Here is a 13,053-nt window from a genome sequence, read left to right as displayed (position 1 = left end):
ATAGGGGCACCTATTTGTAAAAATTTCAGCGGACATATCAGAAGAAATGTATGGAGTTTGATAGGTGGCCCACAAGAGAAAATTATTTAGAGTTTGATGGGCATCTTTTTTCTCAGAAGAAATGAATGACAGAAAAGGATGTTGCACTCATATTGACAGGAATCTATCAAAAAGTTAAAGTGTGGAGTCATTACCAATGAATGTGCATGACATAATATGGTTGACAGGTCATCCAGCCACATAAGACAGTCACGTGACACATCAGCAGGGTAGATTCTTTGATCATTGCCATGTCATTCAGCAAAGTCGGGGAAGTAAATACGATCGCGTTACTTACAAAGCATATTCAGTCTTAAAGATCAATTTCTTTTATAAGTTTTCTTTAATATTAGTTTGTTTTGTCCAAAACAATATTTATTTTATTAAACAGAACTTAAAAAAGGTGATTGTTATTATAATTGAATTTAGTTAATGTCATATTATTCATATGTTTAAATATTTTATCATATTTAATTATTAGTTAATAAATATTTTTTAATTTTGTTTTGAAAAGTTGAAGTATTAATTAAGGAATATATTCAAATTTTGATAAAACTAGGTAACTTTTTTAAAATTTAAATATAAAAAGTTTATATCGAACTAATATAAAATTAACTATACGTAAAGCTAAAAATATATTTCCGTATTGGTTTTATAATATAAGTATATTAAAACTTATATTAATTTGATATCAAATTTTGACAATTAAATTTTTAAAAACCATTTAGTTTTATCAACTTTTGAATATATATTTGTATTTTATACTTTTATAATCTTAAGGGTATTTTGCAAAATATTTGTAAATGTAAGGGTTTTTTCACAAAAAAATGATTTATGGTAACCTGCTATTACAGGTAAAAAGGCAAAACGGACAAAAAAATGACAAGTTTGCAGCATAAACTTAACGAACCAAAAATCTGTCGAAGGGTAAACCGACACTTTCTGTCAAACTTAGGGCTTTTTATGACATTATCCCTATAATGAAATGTCACTTTTAAGGAGTTCCACTTCATATGATTTTAGATCCAACTTCTTTTGCTTTTAAGTAGCTAGTCTAACACGGTACCATTCTTTTCCGAACAAATCTTAATTTTGGATCTAATTATCAAATAAAGGTGGTATTAAGATATCTCTTGGCCAATTTATAATTAATATTCTTATAGAATATATAATGTGTGTTATAAATTAACTAGGGTTGATTTGGTTCTGGTTAATGGCACTTTTGGTCCCAAATATGGTCACTACAAATAAAATGACATATAGTGACACACATTTTTAACGGCATATGGTTAATGTGCCATTATATCATGGTTTTTAGTGGCACTTATTATATGCCACTAAAAATTAATACATTTAATGGCACTTAATCTTTTGTGTCACTAAATTTCATAGTTATTAGTGGCATAATGACTTGATATACCACTAAAACTTTTTTTATTAAAAATACCATATAAATAATTTTATAATAACTAAAAAATTTAATTATAATATTAACAATTTATTTTATATTTCTCATTACATATTTATGAAAATTTATTATGTTAATACTTTTAAATTTTGATTTTGTTGTATTAATTTTGAAAACGAAAATTTTTACTTGAGATTAATTTATAATGTTTCCATTAATTTCTCTATTTTCATGCTGACTAATTAGATTTAAGAATTAAAGGAAAATTAATTATCAATTATAACCAATCAATACCCATATAACGATTTTAGCAAATCCATGTATTCAATTTTACATAGAATTTTTATTTAATTAAAATATCAAAAGAAAAAAATCAGTGAATCCCCACTTATTGGATTACTCAAGCGTAGACCCACTTGTACATCCCATCTCAACAACACCACCATTTTCTTTTCTCGATTTCTCGTTCAATAACTCCCGATAAATTAAAATCTCGTGATAAAATTAAAAACTAGTACATAAAACATAAGCCACAATTAAAATTAGAAAATGATACGTGCAACAATCAAATCTTATGCTCCCACTCCTGACGATGATCTGAACGCACTATCACCACCCTCTATTTGTTGACGCCGGACGCTGTCGTCGGCTTGTGGGTTCTTCCGCGATCGTCGTTGCTTCCGGTCATCGCCACTTCCTTGATAGTCGCCACTTCCTCGATCCTCGCCGCTGCTTCCTCGATCCTCGCCGCTGCTTCCTCTATCGCCAAAACTTCCTCAATCGTTGTCGCTTCCTCGATAGCCGCCACTTCCTCATCGTCGCCGTTGCATCCTCAATCTCACTGTTAGGTATTTTTGCTGCTCAAATAAGCATATTTACAAATTTCATTTGCTGGTAAATTTGAAGTTGTATACTGCTCGATTTGTTGCAAAATCATTGCCCAAACTTCTAGGGTTTATCAATTTTATGAGAGCTGCTAACCTTTAAAAGTCCAATAGTTTTTGATTATTAGAAATGATGATTGCATTATGTCTTTCTCAAATAAGCATATTTACAAATTCTATCTTCATTTCTTTGTCACAATCTGGTGACACCATTAGATCATCTAAGAATGATTATGACTTGTTATTTGAATTCAACCATATCTTCACATGATAAGCTATGAATAAGAATAACTCACAAAGGCACATATAGTCAAGAACTCATATGATTGATGATAGTTGTCTCATAATTATAGATGTTACAGTCTTTCCAAGTTCATAAGAATAATTACAAAATTTTCCATAAATACTCTCCTAAGGGAATAATCCTCAAAATAGGGACCACTGAGACCACAACCCAGCTGGAACAATCCCCACGATTACAGCAGCACAACAAAATTAGTGCTAAGGTCATAACCACCTAAAGGAATAACAAAAATAGAAGGATAAAGCAAAAAGGGTAAAACAGACAATTCACCACACTCCATAGCTGCTTTATTATTTATTGACCTTTCTACCCCTCTTGCTGTAAACTAGAAGTTCTTAAGGCTTATCATCACACTACAATAAGCTTATAAATTTATAGGAAATGTACTTACCTATATTGCTTCATTAGACTCATTAAGTTCATTAAATCAATGTGTTTGTTAACATAGTAAAATTAATGACTTAATGGTGAAAGTCTCATTTCCATGAATTTCTTTGTTAGGAATCTAATAATTCAACATCATATTTAGGTTATGTTACCTTAATAGTGTCAAAAATAAGAACTTAAAGCTCCTCTTATAGGGTCTCCTTAGGCATATCCCTTAGTTCCGGCTGCAACCCACCAAAATAGCAACATACTATACTTACTAGTATTTAACCATAATAGCAATATATGACTTGATACTTGTAAGCAAAGAACTAAAATAATCAGTGCAAATTTAATGTGGAGTTGGGTCATATAGTAAGAAAAGACAAACAAATGTGACAGAAAATAACTAAAATATATGTTATGAAAACAAACCTTAAAATTTTCAACTCTACCCTTTAGTTTCTCCAATGATTCCTTCACCTGTAAAACAAAAAGATTTATGAACAAACCAGCACTTTGAGATTAACTATTAACTCACATCAAAAGGATATTTATTTTTAGTTCTGTTAACATGAAAAGGTTAGATTTTTGTGCAAACCTTGTGATGTTCTTAGGCAAGTTCAGATCTCATTTGTGTCAGCTTGTCAAATTTAGCTTTGGCGGCATCAGCCTTTGTCATTGTATTGTTGTACGCATACTTGGATTAAATATTAACTTGCATTAAACTAAGTTGTCATCCAAGGATACATACCAGATTTCCACTTGTGATTAGGGTTCTAGCATCATAGTTTCCTGTGACATAAGTTTCAAAGTTTTCATTATTATGTCTTCTTTAAACAATGTTTAACTAGGAAATGAATTTATACCTGAAGATTTAGTATCCATGTGGTCAATTTGTGTGAATTTATACCTGAAGATTTAGTATCCATGTGGTCAATTTGTGTGTTGACCTGTCATGTTAATTCAACATTAATAGGGGCATTTCCATCACTAGATAGTAAATAAAGTTTATTGCTACAATGAAAAGTCTATTAATTAATACAATCCTCAAATTTATCACTTTCTCTTTTTAAAATAACTATTGATTTTGACTTTATCAAAATAATCTAATGTATGACAAACACAAACACAAACACATGATTTTGACCTATCATGTTAATTTAACATTAATAGGGGTTTTCATTTTTAATCTTTAACATATATCTATAATAATTAATCAAATTTCTTTTTATCAAAGGAAATAAAAATGAAAGTTATGTTCCATATATTTGTTGGCAAGTTCTAATAATAATATGACACTTTATTTATAACAGTAACCCACGATTCTAATAATAATAATAATAATATTTTGTATCAAAGGAAATAAATGAAACCCCAAAAGATTAGTGGCCTCGTTTGTAATTAAAAATTTGATCTTTTACGATATGACACTCAAATATTTTGTGGTTAAAAATTGTCATATATGATGATTATCTCATAAGATTTTTTATACTCTATAATACGTTTGTGATAAATATTTTTGGGGGACAAACTGAAGCATACATCATCAAATTTTTGATACTTTGTTTCTTTTTCGTTTACATCTTTTTCTATCACTTCATTTCATTTGTATTTATCATGTACTTATTGAGTTTAGAATCAAAACCATCTCAGATAGATAACAAACTTTTAAGAAGATAAAATTTTGTATCAAAACCAAACATTGGTGGTCCTAGTAGAGTAAATTAATTTTAGAGTAAATTACAGTCTTGTTCCTTGTAGTTGTCTATTTTTAACACTTTTGGTCTTCTTTATTGAGATTTTAACACCGGTGGCCCTTAATGGGTAGTTTGATAACAATTAAGTCCATGCACTTAACAACCCTAACAAAAGGGCTGTCAAACTTTTGAAAAAGACAATTTTACCCTTCCAGCACATTAATGAACAAAATGCTATACATTGTCTAATTTTAAAAAATATTATTTTTTATACAAGGCTATATTATAGTTTTGGGTAAAAAAAACATAAGTACATTGCCTTTAATCCTCCTATGTTTATATGATTCCATTAAGAGTTGATTAGGCGTCAAACTTGCACATGTTGCAACTATGTAACTTGTTTATTTTCATTGGAGAAGTTATGGATAGATCTTGGATGTATTCTGCACCAAGATGTAGTGAACCTTTTATAAATGGGGTTCAATTTTTCTTAAATTTTGCATTTGAGAGATCAAATGTTAACGGAAAGATATTATGCCATTGTGCACGTTGCCTGAATATGTATTATCGTGGAAGGGGAGATATTTTGGATCACCTCATATGTTTCGGGTTTCGTTCAGAATACTTGGTATGGGTGTATCATGGGGAAGGCTCAACAACTACATCATCTGGTATAGTACATAATGCAGAGGAAGATCTATTTGACCATGACATGTATGAAATGTTGAATGATGTATTTCAACCCGAGATCGACGTAACTAGAGTAGAGACACACGAGGCTACCTTGAATAGTGGTCAAGAGGTGGAAAATGAAGGAAGAATATTTGATAATATAGTTAAGGAAGTTGAAGAGAAGTTATATCCGAGTTGCAAATACAACAAGTTATCTAGCATAGTGCATCTGTACCATATAAAGTGTCTTAATGGATGGAGCAACAAATCATTCTCTATGTTGTTGGAGTTTTTAAAAGATTTGTTACCTGAAGGAAATTTGTTACCAAAGACCACCCCACAAGTGAAAAAAATAATGGCTAAACTGGGATTAGGATATGAAAAAATCCATTCATGTCCTAACGGTTGCATGTTATTTTGGGAAGAGAAGGAGAAAGATGAATGTTGTTCTATTTGTGGATCATCGAGATGGAAAGTGTCTCAAGATAATTCAGAAAATGGAACGATTCCACCTAAGAAGAAGGCATCAAAAATATTACGGTGGTTTCCTTTGAAGCCTAGACTTCAGAGATTGTTCATGTCATCGAAGACAGCTAGCCTAATGAAGTGGCACCATGTAGAACGTGTGGAAGATGGAAAGATTCGACATCCGGCTGATGCACTAGCCTGGAAAGATTTTGATAAAAAATTTCCAGAATTTGCTAGTGATCCCCGCAATGTTCGTTTAACTCTAGCAAGTGATGGTTTTAACCCATTCAGGACAATGAACGTGTCGCATAGTATTTGGCCAGTTTTTCTTATTCCCTACAACTTGCCACCATGGTTGGTTATGAAACAACCTAATTTCATTCTCTCCTTAATTATTCCCGGTCCAAGAGCTCCCGGAAACAAGATAGATATGTATATGCAGCCTTTGATAAAAGAATTGAAGGAGTTGTGGGATGTTGGAGTTGAGACATTTGATGCCTCAACTAAACAAAACTTTCAATTAAAGGCATCAGTTCTCTCTACTATATCCGACTTTCCCGGTTATGCCAATTTATCTGGGTGGAGCACCAAAGGAGCACTTGCATGTCCATTATGTGGTTTTGATACTGATTCTAAATGGCTAACCCATGGAAAAAAGTATTGTTACATGTATCATAGAAGATGGCTTCCAACTAACCATCATTGGCGTAGAGACACTAAATCCTTTGTTGGAAGAGAGGAATTACGAGTTGCCCCAAAACCTTCTTCCGGAGAGGAGGTTCTCCAACAGTTAGATGGTACAGAATTTCTTGCTGAAAAAGTAGATGGTGGTCCATGGAAAAAGAAAAGTATTTTTTTATGCTGCCATACTGGGAGCACTTGTTGTTGCGTCATAATTTTGACCTAATGCACATTGAAAAAAATGTATCTGAGAACATTGTGGGGACTTTTTTAGGTCATGGAAAAAAGTCAAAAGATAACTATGAAACACGACTTGATCTAAAACAATTGGGTATAAGAAAGGAATTGCATCCCAAAAAGCGACCTCGAAGTGATACTACTTTCATGCCAAGGGCATGTTATCAAATGAATCGGGATGAGAAGGGATTGTTCTTAAAAATATTAAAGCTAATTAAGCCTCCTGATGAATTTTCATCCAATATCTCTCGATGTGTGCAATTGAATGAGAAGAAATTAGTTGGGATGAAAAGTTATGATCACCATATGTTGATGCAAGAATACTTGCCCATTGCATTACGAGGTACTTTGCCAGACCATGTAAGCTCCACTATAATAGAGTTGAGCGATTTTTTTAGGATCATTTGCTACAAAGACTTAACCGAAGTTGATCTCCAATATCTCGAATCAAAAGTTTCCGTCACTTTATGCAAATTGGAAAAGATTTTTCCTCCTTCATTCTTTACTATAATGGTGCATTTGGTGATCCACTTAGTTAGAGATGTTAAGTTAGGAGGTCCAGTTGCTTTTCGATGGATGTACCCTATAGAGAGGTAAACAATATTTATGCTAATTTTTCCTATTATCTTCTATTATTCTATAAATGATCATTTTTTTGTAATTGTAATCATAGGTACCTTCTAACACTTAAGTCCTACGTTCATAATAGAGCTCATCCTGAAGGTTCAATTGCTGAAGGCTATTTAGCTCAAGAATGTGTAACATTTTGCTCTAGATATCTCTCAGGAGTAGAAACCATATTTACTACACCAATTAGAAATGATGATGAAGGTGATCAAAATGAGATTGAAGAATCTAACAATCTTTTCCCAGGTCGCCCATTGGGACGTAAAAAGAATTCTAGGGTATCACTTCAGAAAAGAAAGCGATCTTCAAATTTGTCTTGGACGAGAAGTCACTCACTCAAGCACATCGTTATGTCCTATTTAATGTTGAATCAGTTTCACCATTCCGAGAGTAAGATAAACTAGTTTTCCTATGCGTTTACATATTATTCTTCATTTACCTCATATTATTGTTCTTTATCTGAAGGGAACACAAAAGGATAATAAAGGGACAAAATCGATCTCGGCGGATACATGATTATGAAATCAACAAGATTCACTGCCAACAATTTAGTGAATGGTTTAAGAGAAGGGTAATTTGGAATAAATATTGGATGTATCAAAGTTTGATTTTCAAGATGTAATTATATAATTATGTTGATAGGTTGCACGCATGGAAGAGCAAGGAGATCAAAAAGTAACTGACGAAATAAAATGGCTTGCACGTGGTCCACTTAGAGTTGTGCAAAAATACTCAGGATACCTAGTTAAAGGTTATCGATTTCATACAAGAAAACGAGAGGAACTTCTACGAACTCAAAACAGTGGTGTGGCTGTTATGGTAGAAGGTGCAAATTATTCCAGTAGTCGAGATAGAAGGCTAGTCGAAGGCGTGAATAACTACTATGGAAAATTAACTGACATTATTGAATTAAACTACTCTGGAATGATACGAGTTGTTTTATTCAAATGTGAGTGGGTTGACATCAACAGAGGTTGCAAGAAAGATGGCAATGTAACATTGGTCAACTTCTCATATAAGACACATACCGGTGTTAACTTGATTGATGATCCCTTTGTTTTGGCATCACAGGCCGACAAGGTGTTCTACTCCATGGATCCTAAACATATAGGTTGGGAGATTGTGCGACATGTAAAGCTTAGAGATGTATTTGACATGGGAGGTGCTTATGATGACATATTTGATGTACCTAACTTGCATAGGGTTGGCGATGATGGCATAGATGTTACACCTGAAATGATAATAGCTAATGAAAACATAGATGTCATAGATGATGAAGAAAATAACAGTGACTAGATTAGTATTTGATGATAGTTAATGAAAATTTGATGCACTTTATCTTTATATGTATATTTATATGCATGTATTTATGTATTATATGTATATATTTGTATGCATGTACTTATCTGTTGTGGTGCTATAGGAGGATGGGTAGGCGTAAGAGGCTATGCATCACCTCAATTGATATCCCTATTGACAGTGAGATACATGATCAAAGTTCTGAGTTTTCTGCAACTGATATCCCTACTGAAGGAGACCAATCAGATCATCCACAAACTACTGAAGGAGGCCAGTCTACTGCTGAAGAACACAGCTCTATTGAAGGAGGTCAATCAGGTAAGTCAATGACATATATATTTTTTCAAGTAGTTCATGTTCTTTTTACTTTTGTCATTTACGATTTCAGTTTATAGCAATTACCGTTCTCTGTAAACGACCCTTACTTTGTTGATTGATACTATTATTACATATTTTCATATCTTTTTTGTGGTATATGCTATCCATTTTGAGTAGGTAGATCTGTTTCTAGTAGATCAAATGTTTTGATTTTGTTGATGAAAAATGCCCACTTCCTTTATCTACCACTAGGTCAAATGTCCACTTCCTTTATCTAACTATCTCTTTGTTTACATAATCTGAAATATGTAAGCTTAAATTCAATTAATAGTTCTTTAAAGTTTGTCAATTCTTCATCTTTCCCTAGTCTTTTAAGCTTTTTTTTCAAAGAAAGGGTTAGATGTTTCCTTTGGAATAAATTTATTGCCTCATTATAAAGGCTTCCAAGTTTTTGAGTAAAAAAGAAACACATGTCTATTTACTAATTAATTGATGAAAACTATCATATTATCACTCTATTGCTAATTTTGGTTAACTTTGCTAATTTTTTTATTAGGTGCTCAAAAGAAGGTAAGGGGCTATACTCAAAAGACCGAGACATGGAACATGAGTAGCTCCCAAAAAATAGTAGTGACATTTAATAGGTTCGGAAAACCGATAGTAGATGAAGGAAATGAACTCGTACAATATCTTGGGACCCTTGTGAGGATGGCTAATCATGTCGGAATAGAATATGATGATTGGAGGAAGATCCCTATACAGAAGAAAGAAGATATGTATTCTATGGTTAAGGTGTGTATCTATTAACCAAAATTATGGTGTATTTATATTTACATGTAAGCTTTATTTGTAGGCCAAGTTTGTTATTCATCCGGTTGAAACAAGTGAAATCAAGAAATGGATCCTTTTTAGCATGGGGAAAAAGTGGAGGACTTGGAAAGGTTCACTAAAAGCACGTGCATATGATTCAAGTCTTACAATCGATCAAATTGTGGCACAACAAACTGAGAAAGATAACAGGGTGAACCCAACTCAGTTTAAAAAACTTGTTACTCATTGGTTTACTCCAGAATATCAGGTGATATATTTAGTTTCTTACATAAACTAAGGAATTTATCCTTTTACTCATTAGTTACCCTTAATGGCTAAGCATGCTTTTATTTCATTGAATCCCTACTTTCACCTTTTAGTTAAAACAATTTTACACTAAAAATAGAAAGTACATTTCTATTGTGGGTAAAAGATAATGTAAATTTATGGAAAATAATAAAAAAGTTAGTTACCCTTAATGGTCTAGCATGTTTTTTATTCATTGAATCCCTACTTTTACTTTTTAGTTAAAACAATTACACTAAAAAATAGAAAGTACATTGCTATTGTGGGTAAAAGATAAAGTAAATTTATGGAAAATAATTTTGTAGAGCATGTGTGATTTAAGGAGAAAGAGCCGTGCGAAGATGGAAGAGCCCCATGTTTCTGGGACAAAATCATTTGCTCCACTTGCTCACGAAGAGGTATTATTATATTTTATTATTTTGACTTATATTATCGTTTTTTTTTTTAAATTATTTATTTTCATCAAACATAACTACATCTTGTTATAGGCATTGAAAAATGGTGTATACCCAACACGAGGACAAATATATTTAAAAACCCGCACTCGTAAAAATGGAAATATCGTGAATGAAAAAGTCGCTCAAGTTATGGTAATGATTTCCCTAGACATTATATATACATGTTTTTAATCATATCAAGTCATATACTATTTGTTTCGTTTTAAACCTTGTAATTTGTCCCACTTTCAAAGTAGGTTGCTATATTATGTTGCTATTAATTTGAAAGTGGGACAATAACAGTGGGTGAGAAACACTTGTCATGTTTTTTGTATGTTGCTATAGTGCAGACTTCCCTACAAGCCATTGCAAGTGATTCCTCAAATACCCAAGGATCAAATACCCTAGGATCTGTAGATGATTTTTCAAATGATGACTACTCTAAGGTTAAAGGTCCTGAAAAAAGAGGGTATATCAGATGTGTTGGAAGGATGCCTACCGTAAAAGAGAAGGTTGTTTCTTGTTCTAATGATTCGAGTGTCGAACAACTAAAAACTATGGTGAACGTTATGGCAAATATCATCCAAGAACATATCCCAAATGCAAACTTGTCTGGAATTCTTAGCAATATGAACATACAGGTACATATGTCATTTATAATTGCATTGTTCCTATTCAATTACCCTATGAACGAAAAAAACATTCATTAAAATTAGTCCATTATCATATTTCCAATTGGACTCAAGAATGAGCACTTTTGCACTTCTAAATATTCTTCTTGGTGTACATTTGTACAAGACTAGTAGAAGATATCTAGAATTGGACATTAATGTTACATGTTTTCATTAATTTGTTTCAGATGCCAGGCAACACTTCTACAGGTCCACGTAACTCTAATTCAGTTAACCAGAGAGCATCTTCTGAAAGTCATCATAATGATGGTAATCATTTTTATGAGCTTTTGTCTTTCCTTTGTTCTTATAAATATAGTTTATTTGTGTTGAGTGTTATATTATTTATTTTCTAAACTAAGCCTTGTTTCACTGGATTCTGGATTATCTTTGTTTTTTGACAGGGAATTGCTAGGATTGATTCTAGAGTATGAGATAACACAATTTATTCAACCTATCATGTCTTTGTTTTTTTGTTTTATTTTATTTTTATATGTATGTTTGAACTTTTTCTCATTACTTTATGTTTAGCATTTACTTAAACATATTTGATATTCCCCTAGATATTCGATTCAAAAAGTTAAAAAAATATTGATGAAAAACAATAAAATTTTGATTATTTGTAATGTGCTACAATTTAATTATTCATTTTATTTTATATTATAGATGAAATTATATTGTGGAAAATAAAATTGTCACTAAAATCTTAAAATATCTAATTATACGTAGCATGAATTTTTTAAATCACATGAGCTTTTAATGGCACAAAATATATGCCACAAAAAATTTTCTACCGTGACACATAAAAAATGCCACTATTTTTTATTGTGGTAAATAAATAAGTGCCACTAAAATTTTAAAATGTGTAACTAAAAGCAACACAAATTATTAAATCAAATCAGATTTAGTGGCACAAAATATGTGCCACAAAAGAAATTTGTTTTACTGTGACAAATAAAAAAGTGCCACTGAAAGCCTAAAAACTGCAGCAGCAAAAACAAAAAGTGCCACTAAAAGGTTTTAGTGGGAGCGTTTCTAGTGGCATTTATCAAGTTTGCCGCTGATTCTTTGAGAAGCCTTTAGTGGCATTTTTTTGGACTTTTAGTGGCACTTTTTGTGTGCCACTAAATGACATATTTTTTGTAGTGGGTGATTCTTGAACATGACATGCTCTTGACCAAATAAGTCGTCCTTTTAGACCTTATGAGAGGTCTTAAGTCATAAAAATGTGGTCTTGGTGCTTAGTTTTCCTCCATGCATGCTCTAGAGGGTCTTAAGGCATTAAGAATTTGGGATTTTCTTTATTAAGCACTTAATGGTCATGCAAAGTCATAAAGTTTGAAACATTGTGACGCTTAGTGGTATTTTTCCCTTCGACCTGAAAGTTGTACATGAGAGCTTAATGCATTAAGCTCTTGTTGAGAAAATGGGAAGTCTAAGCGTACATCCTTTGTAATCTAGAGTATGTAGTGCGTACATGGTCAATCTACCGACTACGGTCAAATCTCGAGTACACCCCGTGTACCTCCAGAGTACGCCCCGTGTACGAGCCTTGAGTCGACCCGACTGAGTTGACTCGGCTGGCTTGACTCGCCTGAGTTGACTCAGTTGACTTGTTGATTATGACCAGTTTTGACTAATGATATTTTGGGGAAATGTTATTAATATAGAATGGGAAATGTTTTGACATTTAAGGTTTGGGTTGAGCCCTTTGTCGGAGCTGGGAGCGATTCAAACTGCATTCAAATATTGAGGTGAGTTTTCCTCACTGGACTTACAGGTCGAAGGACATAAGGCCGACCCATTGGATTGATATCCTGGTTTTA

The 13,053-nt window shown here is 32.5% G+C and overlaps 1 protein-coding gene across 1 annotated transcript; it reads left to right on the top strand.

Moving 5' to 3' along the window:
* The first annotated feature begins 5,122 nt into the window (after positions 1-5,122).
* Positions 5,123-8,682, top strand: LOC111897976 (uncharacterized). The gene is made up of 4 exons (XM_052763628.1): positions 5,123-6,689; positions 6,797-7,352; positions 7,433-7,664; positions 8,029-8,682. The coding sequence occupies exons 1-4, from the start codon at positions 5,123-5,125 to the stop codon at positions 8,680-8,682; spliced, it is 3,009 nt and encodes a 1,002-aa protein (XP_052619588.1).
* Positions 8,683-13,053: the final 4,371 nt, after the last annotated feature.

This window comes from Lactuca sativa, chromosome 5, assembly GCF_002870075.4.
Source record: "Lactuca sativa cultivar Salinas chromosome 5, Lsat_Salinas_v11, whole genome shotgun sequence".
Lineage (NCBI taxonomy): Eukaryota > Viridiplantae > Streptophyta > Magnoliopsida > Asterales > Asteraceae > Lactuca > Lactuca sativa.
This window is presented reverse-complemented; position numbering and strand designations above follow the sequence as displayed.